General features: G+C 46.0%; 2 protein-coding genes across 4 annotated transcripts; one reads left to right on the top strand and one right to left on the bottom strand.

Moving 5' to 3' along the window:
- Positions 1 to 10,874: 10,874 nt before the first annotated feature.
- LOC131266868 (diacylglycerol O-acyltransferase 1) lies at positions 10,875 to 17,054 on the top strand. Of its 3 annotated transcripts, XM_058269539.1 has the most exons (9): positions 11,493 to 11,632; positions 13,605 to 13,827; positions 14,838 to 14,966; positions 15,033 to 15,124; positions 15,209 to 15,370; positions 15,620 to 15,769; positions 15,852 to 16,201; positions 16,268 to 16,434; positions 16,502 to 17,054. In XM_058269539.1, exons 2-9 carry the CDS (start codon positions 13,697 to 13,699, stop codon positions 16,821 to 16,823), a joined length of 1,503 nt encoding a protein of 500 aa, XP_058125522.1. In that variant the 5' UTR covers positions 11,493 to 11,632; positions 13,605 to 13,696; the 3' UTR covers positions 16,824 to 17,054. The 3 variants fall into 3 exon arrangements, with proteins under 3 accessions (XP_058125521.1, XP_058125522.1, XP_058125520.1); XM_058269538.1 differs by lacking the exon at positions 11,493 to 11,632 and adding an exon at positions 10,875 to 11,126 and having other exon boundaries at positions 14,838 to 15,124; XM_058269537.1 differs by having other exon boundaries at positions 14,838 to 15,124.
- Positions 17,055 to 17,127: 73 nt separating this feature from the next.
- Positions 17,128 to 19,405, bottom strand: LOC131266867 (aspartate--tRNA ligase, mitochondrial). The gene is made up of 4 exons (XM_058269536.1): positions 19,285 to 19,405; positions 18,578 to 19,210; positions 17,841 to 18,515; positions 17,128 to 17,761 (listed from the first exon to the last, which is right to left on the bottom strand). Exons 2-4 carry the CDS (start codon positions 19,193 to 19,195, stop codon positions 17,177 to 17,179), a joined length of 1,878 nt encoding a protein of 625 aa, XP_058125519.1. The 5' UTR covers positions 19,196 to 19,210; positions 19,285 to 19,405; the 3' UTR covers positions 17,128 to 17,176.
- Between the last annotated feature and the right edge of the window lie 210 nt (positions 19,406 to 19,615).

The following is a 19,615-nucleotide window of genomic DNA, read 5'->3' as shown; positions in this document are numbered from 1 at the left end:
TTTGTTTCATGTGGCAATGTAAACCTTTAAAACACCACTGGGTAGAGTAGAGTGTTGTCATAAGTTTTTTAAATTCAAAATATAAACTCCAGTATGAGTGTTGCTACCATCGGTTGGAAGGATAGTTTCACCTCCTCATTATTTGGGCACGTTTGCCGGCGGATGTTTCTACTCATTCGTATTTCAAAATGGCAAATCGCATAAAAACAGCTTGATTTGCGGCTGTTGAATCCCACTGATTGCATCTCTACACCCAACCGACATGCGTTGCGAGTGTAAATGTGTGCATTAGCAGCAAACACATCCGATAGGAAGAGAATGGCCAGCGCCAATTGGAGGCTAAACGGAAAAATGACCCACAACAGCCCGATTGACGCTCGAGATATGGTGAATTCGACACGAACTGCGCAACTCGAACGTCCGCTGACGGACCTGGATCGCTTAGGACATTAAAGTAATCTCACTCTAATTTACTATTATTACCACCAAAACACAATCGACACAAACGTACAACCATCTGCACTCATACACATGGAGTGCATATCTTGGGAAATGATCGACAGGGAAAGTTTTTCCCATTACTGTCGTCATTTTGCTACTCTTGCGCTCGAACGATTGCTGATGTCATTTTTCGTCGGCATGTGCCATTTTCTTTGTCCGTTTTTATTTTCCCCTAGCTGGCACTAGGTTTTTTTGTTGCGCTTTCTCCATTCCATCCACACTACTCAAAATTAGCCTCCGATAAGCATCAACAATTATCATCGAGAACGAAAGTGTCCGGTCCGCTCCCGGCGGGCTGCTGTAAACACCATCATCCGGAGCCGGGATTTAAGACCATCATCATCAGCCCGAGTGGAAAAAGGACGATCGCATCGAGCAAAACAAAGAAAGTGGTGGCGGAAAAAGTTGGCAGAAAAAGTAAAACAAAAAACAAACAAATGGACCACCGGACATCAAGACGTAAGATACTCCACTTGCTTCCCGGATTGGTGAAACAAAAGCAATAAAATTACATGATGCCCATTTGTCCGATCGCCACTGCAGCAATTCGACCACTGCGGGGCTGGGGGTGGGGGAAGAAGAGTGTTCGAAAGATTTTATCGATGAAATGAGTTTTCAAACAACCAAACGTTAGTCTAGCGTTTGCGAAACCGTAGCTCGAAGATTGTTCCGAGATTCTGCCGGTAGCAGTCGATTTGTGGAAAGTTACTTACCGGACTGTCTCCGTCACATGCATGAGGATTTCCGTAATGTCCACTTCCGTGAGGGTGGATTTAATCATGTCCCATTTCTCTTCTTTATGGTTTTTGTTGGAAAATGGACTGTCAGTCCAGCGCCACCCGAATCAAATTGGTTGTAGGAAAAACCTTGGACAGCATGTTAGCACACACGAAAAGATAACGAAAGAAAAAATTTACACCAATAAAACTATTGGTTCAAGTAACATTCAGAACAATATTGGTTCAATAATGGTTCAAGTAACATTCAGAACAATATTTAAGAAATAAAATAAAATTACGCTCTCTGAACTTAATCACAGCAATAACAAGAAGGAAAAAAAATAGAATGAAAAAAGAATCCTACAATCATTGCTCATTTGAAGCGAAAACTAAATCACTCGACAGAACACTTCAGATAGCATTGTACCAAAACCAAGTAATGCTATTATAACGCTGTCCTCATCGCCAACTCATCGCCGATTCTCGCCCCGTAACGACAGTTACGACACTTTACGTGCCCAACCACCGGCCACCGCGGGAGGCCGAGGAAAATCCCCTCCCCGCCTGAGAGGTACCCCAAAGAGAAGAATGGAGGGAGCGAAAAAAAACCACTGGAAACGAACCGGAGGAAACGATGACAGTAATCGAGAAGATACACACTGCCTGAAGTGCCATTTTGGAGCGAGAAAGAAGAGATATCCATAAACCAGGCATCCCGCCAGGATTTCACCGCTTACTACCCTCCCTATGCCGCTTCCTGCTCCACCCATGGGGTCGTAAGGCGGTGGATGGTTCAGTCGATTTTTTGCTGATTTTATGGATATTCAACAGAATGAAGAGCAAACCCCTCCGACGACGCCTAGCGTGGGTCACACTCCGGGGCCTGGATGCAAAGGTGCTTGCTCCCTCAAACCACTGCCGATTGTCACCATACAGACCCATCCCCCCCTTCACTTAGGGCTCAGAGCCTGGCACCCCCCCCACGGCCCGCGTGAGGATCCGACCAAGGATCCTACGTTTTGTGGAACGATTTCAAATCTGCTGTTTCTTCTTCCCTTCCGAATTCTCCAAACTCTGTTCCATTCTGTCTCTCTCTCTCTCTATCCTTCTCCCGTAAGGGTGGGTTGGTTGATACCGCTTTTATGGAGAGACGATTAGGGGGATCAATTGTCAATTACGTTTATCGCTCTTTTATTGGTATCGACATCCTTCCCGCGGTGAGTGCGGCGCGTGTGCCGATTCCTTTACTTCCTGCGTTTTGGGATTTTTTGCTCCTCACCTCGGAGTGGAAGACGGAAAACAACGTGATGATTTTTCCCCGTTACCATTCGTTTGCACGGGATGAACCCGGCTGGTACAGCACCTTCCTACGGTCAATCCTTGGTTGACATTGGAGTGACTAAAGAGTTCCACCCGGGGATGGACGGCACTCGAATTGTTTACCATCCCGAACGGCTGGTATAAATAATAAACTTCAAGATGGAAAATCGATGACCATAATTTTGCGCGCACGTCCTCGCACATATTTAACTCCGGAAAGGACGCGAAACCGAAAATTGTGTATTTTATTGTGTGTCCTTGCGATTTTCACGCCTTTTTGTTTTGGTGCAGACCACGTTTGACGAAGGTTAATTTTCCCCGAGCACACCGCTCCGGGAGCAAGAGAGTGATCATGGATAATATGGTTCGATTACACGGCAAAGTTGTCCCACGACCCCCCGTGGTCGTCCTGGGCTCAACAGCATATTATGCAGCAGTGCATAAATCAAGTCGCAACGATAAAATACACACACCGAAGGGCGCATCCGCGTGCGTTAAATGTATGTACACAACGCATCAAAATGACACCACGAGGAGATGTTGTTTCTATCCCTTTTTTTTATTTGGTGAACTGACGAAGCCTACGGTCCCGTCCAAAAATTATCACCCCTAGCTCAGGAAGGCTGTCGAGGGCATCGGCAATGGGCGGAAAAATGGGACCGGAAAAATCGAACCGATTTTCCAAACCGATCCTTCTTGTGCGCTTGATAAATACCATAAATCATGAACGCACGAATGGCGTGAAGGCGCCCCATTTGGGGCCTTATCGAACCCGCTATAAGCTTCGTCAATGAGCAGCAGCAAAAAAAGGTACCAAAAGTTATACGGACATACACACATTTTGTGGAAAACTATCGAGCACTGAATGGAGGGAGAGAAAACACATCACAAGGACTGCGAAACGCACCGGGCGCATGGTTATTAATATTAAAGTTAAAAAAGAAGCTAGAAAACCGACCAGCTCGGCGTACGCAAAAACGCACCAAAGGAAAAACGATTGTAGCAGTTTCCAAAACCAGCCCCCGAGAGGGAAAAAAAAAACACGAACACGAAGGATATATAAAAATAATGTATTTTATGTCCTGCTCGACGGACGCGCGCAAAGGGCCAAAAGAGGAAACAAGCTAAAACGCGGAATGAAATGAAATCGAATCAGGCTCCAACGGAATCAATTTTTATGTATAGGAAAATAATACCCCGAAGCACATCGTACCTCATCCGGCCACATATCGGCTGACTTTTCCCTCCCCCGGGTGGCGCACGAAAAGGTCTGCCATTTGCCAAATTTGTCTTCCCGGTTTTCCACCTCCTCCTGCATTCCGTTTTCGGTCCCACCGACCGACCGAGAGCGGGCGCGTCGATTGGCGTGTGTAAACAAGCATAAATACGCCATGAGCCCATTTATTAAATCAATTTCGGACCATCTTCCCGTGCCGCCATTCGCACGACGATGGGTTTTTTTTTCACCCCCCGCCTTTCTCGCCTTATTCTTATTATCAATTACGCTCCGCATTGCCGAGAACCACATGTGTTTTATCTTCGCCAATCAGGCATCGGGCAAATCCTGCGACCGACATTTGGGACCAATTTTTCCGCGCTTTCCCCCCTTCCGGAAGGGAGTCGAAGCGAATGTGAGAGGAAGGCCCGTTCGCGTACGTTCATAAATTTTACTCCGATTCAAAGCATGTAAACCATATAAGCCACACCGCACCATTTTCCCTGCTTTTTTCGTTTTTTTTCCCCGGTACAACGTTAGGCACGGGCGGACACCCGTTCTCCTCCCCACCCCCGTCGGCTCGGGGTTCGTTCGAACGGGGCCGGAGTCCTTCGACGATGAGTGACAAGTGCGCGCACATGAATCATGTGTGAGTGTATGCCGTTATCGTTAAATTTGCTCATAATTTGGGGCTGCGTTTTTATTTCGGCCCGAATGGACCAATTGATCACTCTTCAAACGAGCTGGGAAAGGGGACGGTTTTATATCGTTTTTGTCACTGTCACAGCGCATGGGAATGTCGATTTGGGCAAAGCAAGGCATCCTCCCGTGATAGCATTGGAGAGGGTTGCGGGAAGGAAACAATAATTTAATTGTCTGATTTGCATAAACCTTGTGAGCGATTTATCGCCAGGTTGTAAAATGATGATTGTGATAAATGATCGATGGAATTTGTTTTGAAACAAGAATACGGCTTTCTATTAAAAAATAGCGTTTGATTATTAAACAAATAAAGAACACTTCAATTTACACTAACTGTTTCATTTCAAAGCACAAAGGAACATCACACATAACTGCATCTTTGATAAAAATGAATTTATAAATTGGAAACGAGAAGGAGAAGAATTATGAAATATGATTATTTTAATAAAATCATCCTTCAGTTTTAATAATTGCATTTGTTATCTATTGTTTTTCTGAGAAATTTTAATTTGATCAGCGCGGTACAAAATTTCGTTGAATTATTGTTGTATATTCAAGCGAGTAACAGTGAAATTGACAATCATCAACCTGTCATTCCGGGATTCTCTTTGTGCTTTCTATATAATTTTCCATTCTCTTAAACTGTTCGTAACTAATTTATTTTGACCTTTCTAGCATCGCCCATTTAAAACCAAAATGTGAATACGACGGGTAGACATCGGCACCAACTGATGCTCTAACATATTATAGGATCCACCCTAGGTTTCCTTGGAACCAGCAACGCGGGGCTGGCGTTTCGCTGATTGCGTTGATTATGATTGATTGTAATCAGTTTATTACCATCAGCACAAATGAGACCACAAATTGGGGCGTGCGTGCGTGCGTCTGTGATTACAGAGACGTGATGTGTTTTCTTTGCACGAACTCTGCGAAATTTTTTGAATCATCTTCAAATGGTTATTCTAGTTTTTGTTGCGATATCAAAAAGTGGGGAGGGAAAAATAAATTAAATTGATCTGCTTTTGCTTTTAAGCACAGAATGATTCACTTAAATGCTTCGGCGCTAATTGATCCAGACAGATGTAATAAAATGTTATGTTTGTTATATAAATACAACCTACACCCGGCGATTCAAACCCAGAGAAATTTTCTTTTTTAATCGTTGGTCGCTTTGGATTATCGTTTAGACCTTTTTTTGGATTGGATTCAAATTGCTTCTACTTGCTTGACTTCGGTAGCTATGAAAAAGGTAAGACATGTGTTGCCAGGAAAAATGCACATCTAATGAGCAGCTTTCCAGCAAAGTTCTATGGTAGCCGAGAGTCTTTTACAAGCTAATCCTTTTATTGGCGGTCGTAGAATTTTATTCCACTCGGAAAAGCACGAGGATAGCATTGTATGTTCCGGGTTATAAACGAAACCCTAATGAGGCAAAAGAAATTAGGCATCGAAGCTCCAAGTCTTTTTAGTATTTTGTGATAAACAAATACAAAATTCATAAAGAAGTTATTTGTACGAAATAGATATGTTAAATTTAAGCTACTTTCATTAAAACGCATGAGAGACCGATAAGTAAAAATTAAATAAATATAAAGTTAATAATATTTTTGGAATTACCCTCGATGTGAAAAATCAAAAGAAAAGTATTACACGAAACATCAAACGAGTGTTTCACATTATTTGTTCAATTTTGTCCCGATTAACCACATGCAATATCTAAACCACATCAAATCCGGCTCCGTAATTAAAACGGTAAACAACAGTTCGTTAGGAAACAACATTCTGGGCGTACGTTGCCAGACAATTGCCGCCCAACACGAGGGTGCTCGATAGGCAAAACGATAGATAGTACAAATAAGGTGACAAACGGGTTTGTCGCCTTTCGCACGTCAACCCGGAAAACGGGCCATTTTCCGCCTGGTGACAAGGCTCACTAATCGCGCACAAATCACACGCCACCCCAAACCGAGTTCTCCCATTGATGTCATTTCTTCTCTTGATTCTCCTATTTTTGCTTTAAACTGCATTCAAAGGTCCATAGTAAACCCTCCCCCGGCATGCATCATTATTGGGGGTGCGCAAAACATCCGTCCACCAAACCGGGGCCGCTCTTGGGACAGGGAATTGATTATATTTTAATAATAATTACACTTATTAGATCACAATCAAGGCGCACACGCGGCACCGCCACGTGATGTCCGATGCGGGCAAAAACCCGCCAGCACGAACAGCCAGCCTGCGATTAGTGATCGGTTGATTTTGAAACAAAACAACGTATGTCTTCCGCAAACAAGCAGACCTCGTCATGGCGCACGGCGTTTCCGCTTCCATTATGCGCTTTTTACCCGCGCCGGATGCGACCGTTTGTGATTTCCCGCGTTGGCGAAACTAAATGTCAATCGAACGCGATGCCACCACGTTTTCCACGTCGTCGGGCGCCAGCGTTGTTTAACGATCCAATATCTTTCCAGTCAACAAGGCCGGCAGCGTGAATCGATGAGTTAGTTTTCCTAAAGCCCGTCGGCTTAGGAGGCTGCGAAACTAAAGCTCGCGCGAAATAAGCCCTACGAGCTGGCCGAAAACATTCGGGGGTCTACCAGTCGAGGTGTGATTGATTTAGTTAATTGATTGAGTCTCTCGGCTGTGGTCGGAAAATTGGGGCAAATTGTTTTACTCGCCGCCCGGGGGGGCGAGTGTTGGTGGTGATATTTCACACCACCAAACGACGCCATCATCATGCGTGCGTCCGCTTGACTTCCGGCTTCATATATTCTGCAAATTATATGTTGATATATAGCCGGAGTGACACTTCTCGGGCAGACCCACAGCACAGGACGAGAGCTGTTAACGTTAATGGCCATAATAATGAAGGCGATGATGGGAACCGCTTACTGACAAAATCGTTACACACAAACAGCTCGCACACTCAAGCCTACAAGCGTCCACTTCTGGGTAGAATCTCCGGTTTCTTGTCCTTGGAAGGAGGACACTTTCCCTGCCGACCTGCCTGCAAAGCCTCGAAGGCTCGCAAAGCCATCTTGCACTGTGAGACTGGATTCGACCGCATCAATCTGTCGGCTCGTAATCTGTAAACATTTATCTTTTCCTGTCGTTTCGTCCGGCCCCGTCGTCCGGCTCGGTGAAGTCGGGGCCAACTGGAAGAACTTTCACTTCCTGTTCCGCAATTTCCACCGGACCGAAGCCGGGACTAAGACTAGTGCAAAGGAGAGAAAAGAATCTCTGGACGGAAACCGACTCACCTCCAGCCTACCGGAAGGACGTTCCTCGGCTTCGGCACGGCCGGTTGGCGACCTAATCGTGGAAATGATCTCCCATATTTCAAACCTTCCCGCAACGACTTTGGCAACGACCACATCCTGCCGGTTTTCCCCGTCCCCCCAATCTCCTTTCCCGTTCGGCTCCGAAACCGTGCCCATTCCAGCCAATAAACGAGTCAATTGTTTCAATTCGACCACTTAAAACGAGCGCTCCCTGTTCGGAGTGCACCGTGCACCGTGCTCATTAGGCATGGCGCTCGCGTCTAATTAATTGAATGCAGTTCTTCACACACGCACACGCACGTCCTGCACCGGCAGCACCGTCTCTTCGCCCGCCGTGACGCTAAGTGCAGCGTGAAAAGTGCAATGCGTTGCAGGGTAATATTCTATTTGAAAAGAAATGTTGCAACCTAACGAGGCCCGCGTGTCCTGGGAGCAAGCTCACAAACGTCCACACCCGGGCGCACGCACACGACGGAACCGACGACGAATAGGAAACCGCGAATGGGAAACGCTAATTGGCGGCGGTGGGTTTGCCGGTTGCCTGGAAAACGTCCCTCCGTTCCCCGTACACCGGGGAGTGAAAACGGTGAAATTAACGATGTAATAAAATATATATATGATATTGGGGATCCCACTTTGCACGCCCATGCTTTTCCCTCCCTTCAGCGGGGTGGTTCCGAACAAAAACGGCACCTGTATTGTAACGCTTCGTGTGGGTGCGAGTTTTCTGCAACCAGTGCCAGTTACACATACATTTCCCCCCATTTCCACCCGAGAGGAGGGGGGGGGGGGGAGCTCGGTCCAGGTAGAATAGTTTGCCGATTCGCTGTTGCGCGAAGCGAAATCATAATTAGTTTAATTATTTCACATTAATAACAACTCAGTCTGTCGGGCTCAGAGTTGGTGGCTGGTGACACACGCCATAAGGTAAGATGGATGCGGGCTGTTTGGGGAGCAGCTTACAGCACGGGTGGGATGGGAGTGAACTGTATCAGCCCATAATTATGGGGTGGTTTTGAGTGGGTGGACTGGTTGGCCCATCCTAACCGCAAACCCAACCCCAAGGTGCAGCCGGTAAGTTTCCAGTTTTTGTGGACATTTATTTGCGTAGTGGGTGTGGGGAATAAGCATGCAAAATTGGATTGAACCGCCGAGATTCTCTCCGCCAACGAAATCGACCACCGAACGGAAGGCTTTTCTTTCTGATTAAATGTAAACTTTAATAAATACATTTACCGAACGCAATTGAATTAAACACGTTTGAAAGATGCCAGGCAAACATATCAATTTTGGGTGGGAGGTAAGTGGAAGGGGTAACTTTTTACAAACCTCTTCAAACTGGTGAAACTATGAGGATGGATTAGGGAAAATTACTAGCAGCGAAATTGAAATGGCATCCAACAGCGGATTGTCGACGATATTTTTTTTCAAAGAATACCCAAAAAAAGGAGAGGAAATATGTGGTTTTATATCCACAATATTGTATTCAGTAGCTGTTGGTAAAGCTATATGAAAATTAATTTACATTAAATTTTGTTGTCTTATGCCAACAAAATGTGAAATAACGATTGTTTTACAAACGATGTAAGATGTAAAATTTCCCTAATCTTGTCAGAACATTTTTTTTTCAAAATTATGAATACTGCTAACAGAAAATCACCGTTTCATAGCTAAGTTTTTGCATATTTCACTTGTCTCAATAAATCACTTATCTAAATGAGCAGGACATTTGATGTTAACGTTAACGTTTCTCGTCCGGTTACCGGTCTTTTTTTAAATTTACTTTTTACATAGCACTCAAGTTTTGTATACAGGTTTGGTGCAACATCTCGTTTTACACAACACAACCAAATGCCATGCGAACTTGCATGCATGAATATGCATGAAAGAAAAATCAACCTGAAGATAAGGCTAAAATGAGAAACGGAAGAGCAGACGCAACAGAGAAAGAAAGTGCATGAAACATGATGAGTGTGAGTGCGAGTAAGCAAGTCGACCAAATTGCACATGCACCGCTGCGTGTTGAAATGCACTTATCGAGTTTGACTTGTTGCTGAAATGGAAAACATCTGTTTCTTGCAAACGTTTTTATGGTTATTTCCTTTTTTTTCATTGCCCAAGATGCTTTGCCTTCATCGTCATCATTTCTTTGCCCACTTTGACCCAAGAGTTCGTACTTCATCCCCAAGAGAACGCCGGCTGCATCCTTTATTAGGTCGCTGTATTGGTACGCAAAGGTATGTGCATGGTGGTTTAAGTCAGCGTTCTTCACCCAATCTATTTCAATTGATAAACAAACATTAAAGAAAATAAAAATAAATAAAAACAAACAAAAAGTCAAGAAAATTCAAGCAAATCTAAAATCGTACTACGAAAGTATGATGATTGATAAACTTTTTTATAACATTTAATCCCAAGTGGTGCATATGTTACATGTATTTTTAGTATTTTTAGAACAGTGTTTATGTACTATCTGATGTTAAACGGATCATCATTGGCCGAACTTTTAATGCTCCTTTGCCGACCCCTGGTGTAAGCGTAATTACAACATACCCTCCATGGGGTTTTTAGAGTGCTAGTGGTGGTAACGGGAGAACCTATATCGGATTAAAAACAAACGCCCGCTATCTCATTTTCCCCTGCAACTACGGATAGTATACTGTACACTCAATGGTCCAGCATGACAGCAGAGTTCGTAAATGTAAGCCATATAGGCAAATCGAGACATAAGAAGTTACAACACAAAATATGAAGAAAAATGAGAAAGACAACATCGGACACTTATTTGAGAAGCAATTTGCATGTTTTAATCACGACTTTTTCGATATTGCCATTTCCCTGGATGCCAGTTTTTGGAGGAGCCGTGTGCCGGGTGGAAACCGAACCCACGTCGTCAAGGATCTATTCCACACTAACCGGCGGAACCGGATGTCTATTAGAACCTGCCTGTATTTTGGTGCACCTAGAAAACTACCACATCTTATTTATACGCCACGCACTGTGTTCGCCATCGACCGGCATATAAATGCGCCGTGCGTGATCTTACCAACACACGAGGGCACCCTGCGATCGAACGGAACGCGGTCGACCGTAGGAACCGCCCGTTAATCGGTGTCAGTTTGGTTGGTGGCGTCGCCGGGATCGAAAGTGATAATAATGTGCGGCGGTCTCGCGCCGGCCGGAATTCCTCGTCATACGCAGCTCAGTCGATCACCGTATCAGCCGGTTCGTTATCTTCGTTGTGGCCGTTTCCGCGGGTTGTGGGCCCAAATTTAATCGGTAAAGCACGACCCCCCGAAACGCGCTTCCTGTGTACGTGTACGTCCCGAAACCCGGCAGCGTGTTGGTGGCTCCAGTGAACCAAGTGTACTATATTGACCCACACCGGTTAGTATCAACCATCTTAGATATAGTGTATACGATGATGGTCTCCCAGTCTCGCGTAGCTTAACCGCATTGATCTGTTTGTGCGCTTCTCGCTTTTCTTGTTTGGTTGTTTCTGTCCCGCAACTGTCGGTGCCTCCTCTGCGCCCCTCGCAGCTTGATGCTCGTGTGCCGGACACTGATAAGGGCCACTGGGCGGCAATGCTAAACTGTTCCTTGATCGTACGAAGTTGATAAGAGACCCCGCAGCAATGTTCGACTTTACACCCTGCCCCCGGTGTGCGAGATAGAGACTGGTAATGATGGTGATGATGCCCCTTGGCCGGCACAAAACAGGGCGCACAGTGTTGCATCGGTTGCAGGCCAGTGCAGTGCTCCTAGAAACGTGTCAGTCGCACGGAAAGTGTAGTGTTTGTCTACATGTGTGTTACTTCAAACCCAATGGACAATTGAACAGTTTAGTCTGGAGAGAATCCGGCACGACTGAAGAGCAACAACTTTACGAAACGGTATACACTTGTTATGTAACGTTGAATACCAGCATGAGAGGTCAATCACATCCCGTTCGGTGACAAAACCAAGAGATGGCGCATGACAGTATTGTTGTCCATACTCAACTGCAGGAAGCGTCATCGTTCACGAGTTTATAGTAATAATTTATACAACGTCTGTAGCTCCCCTCCATTTCGTTTACACTCGAAATGCCATCGCGCAATTTAATGTGTTTGGGCCGTAATTTTAGCGTGTCCATAAGAGGGAGTGCAAATGAAAAAAATACCTCAAGGTACCGGCTGACCGCAGTTTCAACGTTTGAAGAGCAACGAAAAACCAGTTTTTCGACCATCTTTGGAGAAGTTAGTAGTTCACGGGAGACCCTCGCTGGCCCTTGCGCTCGCTTGACCTTCCACCGCTGAATGGTCGCGAGTATTGGAACGGCAAGCAAAGTGTAATGAGTGGCCAACGGACAGGGTTTGAGGAGTTTAATGTGCTACAGCAATCGCTCCCCGCGGGACGACGCAAAGTGCCAAGGTTGTGTCGCCGGTGTTCGAGCTAGTGTTTACGAGTCACCGTTTGTGCCTGTATGAGTGGATATTCCGGGCGCGATTGTTGTCAGCGGAAACACGCGAATGAAATGCACCGAGCGAAATATACTAATAACAATAACCGGCAACGAAGGCGTCATATCGCAGTAATCAGCAACGGACAATGGCGGTTGGCTAATGCAATTGAATTATGGGATTACACGAGGCGTCGACTTTAACTGCGCTGGTTTCAACAGACGCACGTCCGAGCGTTACATCACAGAATCGAGCGCAAATCGATGGAGGCGCCCGTAGACGAAACAAACAAAATGATAATCACGCACGCATTCCGTCCACCTTCTTGCCGAGGTGTCATTGTCAGGGTCAAGTTCAACACAACGCCGGCTTTGACCGTTCGGCGCGATAAACTGCGATTAATGGATGATCGTTTGTCGAGTTCTCGAATCTATTCAATACATTAATTTAAAATGTACGTTAACTAGCAAAGCCTGCTAATAGAACCGCTTTTCTCACCGCATCTTTGGTTGTCGTGGCAAAAAGAAGTAATTTTATTTTCTTCACTTTTTCGTTCACTTTGCGACACTTAGAGGTGCATTCACGGGATGCATTTCAGCGCAATCTTGTTGACCTCATTTCAACCACCCACCGCAAGTTGAGGAATTCGTTTTGCAGACATGTTTGCTTTCCGCTTATCAGCAACAGACAACAACTGTTTTCGGGAAGATGTTACCAGCTGCACGGGGGAGGCAATTCACCTGATGACGCGGGAAAGCTTTGTTCGGTTGCATTTGCATTGGAAGGTTGTTTTTAGGTTTACGATGCGATTTGGGAATTTATTTGAATATAACCATAAGTTTTGGTCACAGAAACTCTCTCCGGAGAGAGGCCTTGTCTCGCTAGGGGATGTCGTGTCACATAAAAAAAGTTTTGCAATACTAAAATGTTAAGTAAAGTGATTGAAATATGTTTAAATAATGAAAAAATATTATTATTAAAACAGCAATGGACCGATATATGCGAACATATTAGAAATGGATTACCTGCAAACAGAAACAAAAAAAAGTAGCCAAACTGACTACAGTTCGATTGAAAAAAGTCGTTCTCAAGCTGGAAAATACCGCTCGCATTCTGTCTAATCTCAATGAAGTATTTTACAACTTATAGTCGTTGAAGAGTTTTTTCAAAGTCATCGTGAATGAAGCATTTGCGCGTACTTCTTCCTAACTTCTTCGGGATTTTCATATCTAACAAACTTCTCGCCGATAATAAGTTACGTTGCGTCCCTAATAATTTTTCTAACATTTCCCTTCGATAGGCGAAACCTTTCGTTCCCCCACTTTTACAACTTTGGCTGATAAGAAATTGAAACTGTTTCTCGGTTTTATCTCACCATGCATGGTAACGGCCCGGTCCGATTTGTTTTGACGTATCTTTCCAGACCATTTGTCGGGGCAGGGGACCCGCAGTCCGTAATCCTAAAACCGCGATACGATACCAAAGAAACCCACAAGAAGAGCGCCAAGTTAAATCATGTCGGGCGAAACATCACAATCAGCGACGGAGGAGAACAAGGTCCGGTACCGGCGGACACAAAGTGTAACGCGAGCCGAAGAGATCACCAAAAAGGAGTCGGAACAGCGCAAATCACAACCGGACAAACCGTGAGTAATCGTACATATCTGCATCTGCAGCATGGGAAGGCAAAATGGTACGGCATAAGGCGGACGATCATGTTGTCAACGGCATGACTCACGCCTGCCACATGGTGATGTCGCGGATGCGAAGGTTGATGTACCGGTGCCGAAGAACTTGTTCAAACCTGCGACACCGATCGGTGTGAACTTTGTCCGATCGGCAAGAAGAAAGTGTCCAGTCATTTTTCTAAAATAGCTTTTTCATTTCCGCACGCAATCGAGCATGAATTACGGCCTGCAGAAATGACATAGATTCGCCAGGTCAAGGAAGTTCGGCGTGTTATCAGCGTGAGCCCGGTGATAGGCTAGTAATAGATTGGAACAGCAAAAAGGTTGTTATTAATAAAAACTTTTTGTTGAACAATATTACTTAAAGACATACTCGTGAAAGTTTTCAATTAGATAGAAAAAGAACATGCATTTAAAAAAATAAATAATAGCACGATCTCCATTTTTCACATGATCTTCTCCTAAATAAACGTCGAAATATGTACAACAGTTTAATGTTCCAGTAACACGATCCCGCCTTAACGTTTCGTCACTTAACATTTAGTACCAAGAACCAAGGTCAAAGTGGATTTAAAACTACAGTCTTGCAGGGCTCGTCAATGACTAGCGAGTGATATTTCGGTGATAAAACAACCCATTCCAGATTTGTACAACTTCTACGTGGTTCTATCCTATTTAACAAACCCCTCAAACTTGTGAACGAAAATTAAATAATAGCACGAGTTCTCATACTCGACGATCTGGTCCATCCAGCTAAAAAGTAAGATTAAGACCAAGGGACATTCGATCCTATGATCATAAAACAAAGTTTCCCGAACCCTGAGTCCAGAGTATGGTACCTTCCGCCCAGACGAGCCTTCCGTCACATCACCATGGCGAACATTAATGGCCCATTGTTCGGGACAACATTTTCCCCGAATTATGTTTTTCCATCTCTCCTACATGCACATCGAAACGGCTCACCACAGATGCCACCGGCCACGGGATTCGCTGTTCTCCTGGAGCTCCGGGTTCGACAACTTCACCGGTCTAGTCAATTGGGGTTTTCTCCTGCTCACGATGGGAGGCATCCGGCTAGTGCTCGAGAACTTTATCAAGTACGTACTGACTCTAATGCCGCCCGATTACGTGCACTTTGTAACGTTTGTGTTCGATCTTGCCAGATACGGCATTCGCGTTGATCCGGTTCAGTGGTTCACGGTGCTCACTGGCAAGGGTGAAGGTGAAGGCTATCCGTCGGTGTTACTCGTCAGTTGTAAGTATCGCATCGAGCGGTCCATTTTACGTGACTTTTACCCTTGTTCGATCCTCACACACCTTTCGTTATAACCCATTTTAGATGCCCTCGTTCCCGTCATGATCTGCCTGATGATGGAGCGTGGTCTGGCGAGTGAAATTATCCCCGACAGTGCCGGAATGACTGTGCACGTCATCAACATTATCGTGCTGGTGCTCATCCCGATGGTTGTGATACACGTGAAGGGTCATATCTTTAGTTTAGGTATGTCGTTGCTACCGAATCCGAATCACAAACGCCAACAACCGTCTTATCGCTGGCTCGTGTCAGGGTTGGTTTTTAATTACTGTTTGTGGCAACGGTCTCCATCCGGCGGGGCGCACCTAGCCGTCCTTGAACTTGTCGAACTATAATTAGTTCAAGCCCGAGCGAATGGGAACCGGGTTCCGTAAGCATGCAATGCAGCCCTTCTCTGGTGTAATTAGTTGTTTTTTTGCTTCCTTTACCTTCCAGTCGGAGCTATGACGGTATGTTTCATCTATTGCATACTGTTCCTGAAGCTCTGGAGCTACGTGCAGGTCAACCTGTGGTGTCGTGTTGAGAAACGACAACATCGCCACAGCCGCTCCGGTCGGCGCCAAAGTATAACGATTGCTCAGTTGCGTAAGTGTACAGCTTTGTGCGACGTTCGATGGCGCACAAAGTTCTCTATTTTTAACCAATTTCCCTCCATTCCCTTCCCCAGAGAATGGACGCGATCAGGAGCACGAACGGGGCGGGAGCAATGGTAGCGCGACCGGTTACTGTAACGACAAGGACAAGGTACCGGAACTGGTACACTACCCGGACAACCTGCATCCGGCCGACCTGTTCTACTTCCTGCTCGCACCGACCCTCTGCTACGAGCTGAATTTCCCCAAAACGACCCGCATCCGGAAGCGGTTCCTCATCAAGCGCATGCTCGAGGTGATCATTGGCGTTCACATTGTGATGGGTCTGTTCCAGCAATGGATGATACCGTCGGTACGGAATTCGCTCGTACCGTTCTCCAACATGGACCTCACGAAAACGGCCGAACGTTTGCTGAAGCTGGCTGTAAGTTTCGAAGATAACACCACTTGGTTTCGATGGTACCTATTAGTTGTTTTTTCTCACCCCAAGATTCCGAACCATTTAATGTGGTTGTGTTTCTTCTACCTAACGTTCCACTCGTTCCTGAACCTGATGGGCGAGCTGTTGCACTTTGCCGACCGAAACTTTTACAGCGACTGGTGGAACGCGAACAACATCGACACCTTCTGGCGCACCTGGAACATGCCCGTTCATAAGTGAGTATATGCACACACGGGACAAACGTTTCGTAGCGAGTTAACATCCCGCTTCGCTTCACTTCAGATGGTGCGTACGACATCTGTACATCCCGGTGGTAGAATTGGGCTACTCGAAAATCAGCGCGTCGGTGATCGTGTTCTTCTTCAGTGCCTTCTTCCACGAGTACCTGGTAAGCGTACCGCTGAAGACGTTCAAGGTGTGGGCCTTCACAGGCATGATGGCGCAGATACCGCTCTCGTTCATCGCAAAATACATGGAAACTACTTACGGGCCGCGCTGGGGTAACATGCTCGTTTGGGCGTCGATCATCCTGGGGCAACCGCTCGCCATCATGATGTACTATCACGACTATGTGATCACCAACTACAACGACGTGCTGGTGTAGCCGGAGGAGGAAGCGAAGACTGGGTCACTGGGTGCCTTTGGACCGTTTGTTGTGCCAAAACCAAAATGCCGATATTAGCCATTAGCTGTTAGCAGTCATTCACGAAACACATCACAAGAGACCGACTGCGTCACGGTTGAACGAACCGTTTGTCCCGAAATTCCATTCTAAAATGTTCATTGTTTTGATGAAAATTGTTCATAATTTGATAAAATGTTTTTTGTATCCGTTTTCGCCCTTTTTTGTAATAAAAAAGTATTTTGTTCTTTCTCTTTAACGATACACAAGGGAAGCCAACGAACGGCAGTGGGGTTTATATTACAAGCGATTATATTTACCTAGCGGTTTCCATTCTACTCTACCACTTTTATGTGATAGATCCGTTTCTCTTCCTCGCTGATCGGTACCGGCGCCTTCGACAGTGGATCCTTACCGTCGAGACTCTTCGGGAACGCAATCACCTCCCGAATGGAGGCGGCATTACAGAGCAGTGCCACATACCGATCGAGCCCGATCGCGAACCCTCCGTGCGGTGGGCATCCACTTTCCAGCGCGTCCAGCAGGTGGTGCAGATGGGAGTGTTCAATTTTCAGCACATCCTTTAGGACCGTCCGCTGCAGCTGGCTGTTGTGGATGCGAATGGATCCCCCACCAATTTCGACCCCGTTCCACACGAGATCGTAGGCGAGCGAGCGGATGCTGAAGATGTCCTCCGGGTGTGGGTCGCCGATCGCCCGCAAGCGGTCTGCATCTTCCGGGTGTGGGGCAGTGAATGGATGGTGGGTGCTCTCGATCTGGCCCGTTTCTTCGTTTTCGCTGAACATCGGGAAATCTATTACCCAGAGGAAGTTGTGCGCGTGCGATAGGCGCTTCGGTACGGCACCGGACTCCTCGAGGGCTTCGTAGGCGGCCAGTCGTAGTCTCCCCATCATGTTTTGCTGGGGAAGCAAAAGCGATTTTTAAGTCTATACAACATGCAAGTTCGCATGTGCTTATTATTGAATAAGGCAAACTTACCACGTACGTTTCCTTGCCCCAGCCGAGCAGAAGCAGATCATCTGGTTTAAGGAACAGTTGTTCACTGAATGAAACCGTTCCCTGATTCCCGAGCAGACGAACGATGGAACCGGTGGACCAATCGGGAGTGATTTTACTCATGGTAAACTTACAAAAATTGCTCTTTTTCGCAATTTCTTCCAATGATTTCTTCAACCCCGTGGGAAGCTTACGAGCTTCCTCTGCCCTCACGACGACAGCATACGATCGGAAATCCTTTTCCTTCACACCATCGGGGACGAGCCGCTTCTCGATCAGCTTTGTTACGTTCGTCAACTCATACCCAAACCGTGTGTCCGGTTTATCGCTTCCAAACCGTTCCATAGCTTCACTCAACGTCATGCGTGGGAAAGGATGTTGGATCGGTTGATCCTCCCGGTAGGGCCACGATTTGCCCAACACGTTTTCTATCAACGCGATCACCTTCTCACGATCGGTGAACGAAAGCTCAATGTCGAGCTGGGTAAATTCCGGCTGCCGATCGGGGCGTGTCGATTCGTCCCGGTAGCATCGGGCAATCTGGAAGTAGCGATCGATGGCGCCGACCATGAGCATTTGCTTGAACTGTTGAGGGCTTTGGACGAGCGAGTAAAAGTGGCCCGGTTTCCGCGATGGTACAACAAATTCTTGCGCACCCTGGAAAAGAATTGGAAAATTGGTGAGTGGATGGCATTTGACAAACTATCTTCTCTACCTACGCCAGGTGTTCGCCGGAAAAGGGTTGGTGTTTCCACCTCCACGAAACCATAATCGTTGATCATACATTCCCTCATCTTCATGATCACCTGCGATCGTAGCCGCAAGTTATGCTGCATGTGCCGATTCCTCAGATCAATATATCGATGCTCGAGACGCAGGTTTTCCTTCGCCCGATTGTGATCTTTCACGTTGATTGGCAGTCGCTTTTTGGCCTCGTTCAACACCTCCAATCCACTGACGTGCACTTCTATCGCTCCGGTCGGTAAATTCTGGTTTGTCTGGCCCTCGGGACGCTGTTGAACGGTGCCAGTTACGCGCAAAATCGACTCAAATGCCATCCCTTCCAGGGTTACCTGTTGGCATAGCTCCTCGGGGATAAGTGCCTGCACGATTCCATATCCATCGCGTAGAGTGAAGAACTTGTTCATCCTCGAAAACTCCAGCCACCCACATAGGACCACCTGTTGGCCAACGTGTTCCGTTCGCAGCTCACCACAGTTGTGTGATCGGTTCGTGAATTGATTAACTGCCGGTGTGCCATTTCCATCCGATACGTTTAGTTCGGAGCATGTTTTTTGTTTTCCGAGTTGATTTGAGCATGTGGAGACATGCAGCATGCGGATGGTTTGTTGCTGGTAATAATGAGGTGCATTTTGAAGGTAAATTTTGTTTCGCTAGGTTGTGGAACACATGATGCAATACATACCGTTCTTAGGGACCAATACCGGTGGCACGATATCTTATCACATGCAACCCGTCCCGACTGGGATGTAGCACCATTGCAAAATGTAGATCGAACTGCTACATTGAAGACAGTTTTCGCACTACATCTCATCATTTTAAATGCTTACTACTTTATTAACAAAACAAGAGTTTCACAACTTTACTTTCGCACTGCGTAATCATACAAACAAAAATAAAATACGATTGAAAGTTTTGTTTATGCCCGCAACGTGAGAAGGTGAGAACGTCAGCTGATTAAGCCGGTGATGCTGTCAGTTTTTCTCACATGCTCACGGCTCACCATTTTCTCATTT

This window comes from Anopheles coustani, chromosome 2 (genome assembly GCF_943734705.1).
Source record: "Anopheles coustani chromosome 2, idAnoCousDA_361_x.2, whole genome shotgun sequence".
Classification (NCBI taxonomy): Eukaryota; Metazoa; Arthropoda; class Insecta; order Diptera; family Culicidae; genus Anopheles; species Anopheles coustani.
This window is presented reverse-complemented; position numbering and strand designations above follow the sequence as displayed.

Bases quoted from the DNA above. Each gene is read 5' to 3' on its own strand.
- LOC131266868 (XM_058269538.1), top strand. From the start codon at position 13,697: ATGTCGGGCGAAACATCACAATCAGCGACGGAGGAGAACAAGGTCCGG. The intron at 15,371-15,619 runs GTATGTCGTTGC...TTTACCTTCCAG, and splicing joins GGGTCATATCTTTAGTTTAG to TCGGAGCTATGACGGTATGT. The intron at 16,435-16,501 runs GTGAGTATATGC...GCTTCACTTCAG, and splicing joins TGGAACATGCCCGTTCATAA to ATGGTGCGTACGACATCTGT.
- LOC131266867 (XM_058269536.1), bottom strand. From the start codon at position 19,195: ATGCTGCATGTCTCCACATGCTCAAATCAACTCGGAAAACAAAAAACA. The intron at 18,516-18,577 runs GTAGGTAGAGAA...ATTCTTTTCCAG, and splicing joins TTTTCCGGCGAACACCTGGC to GGTGCGCAAGAATTTGTTGT. The intron at 17,762-17,840 runs GTAAGTTTGCCT...TTGCTTCCCCAG, and splicing joins GGGGCAAGGAAACGTACGTG to CAAAACATGATGGGGAGACT.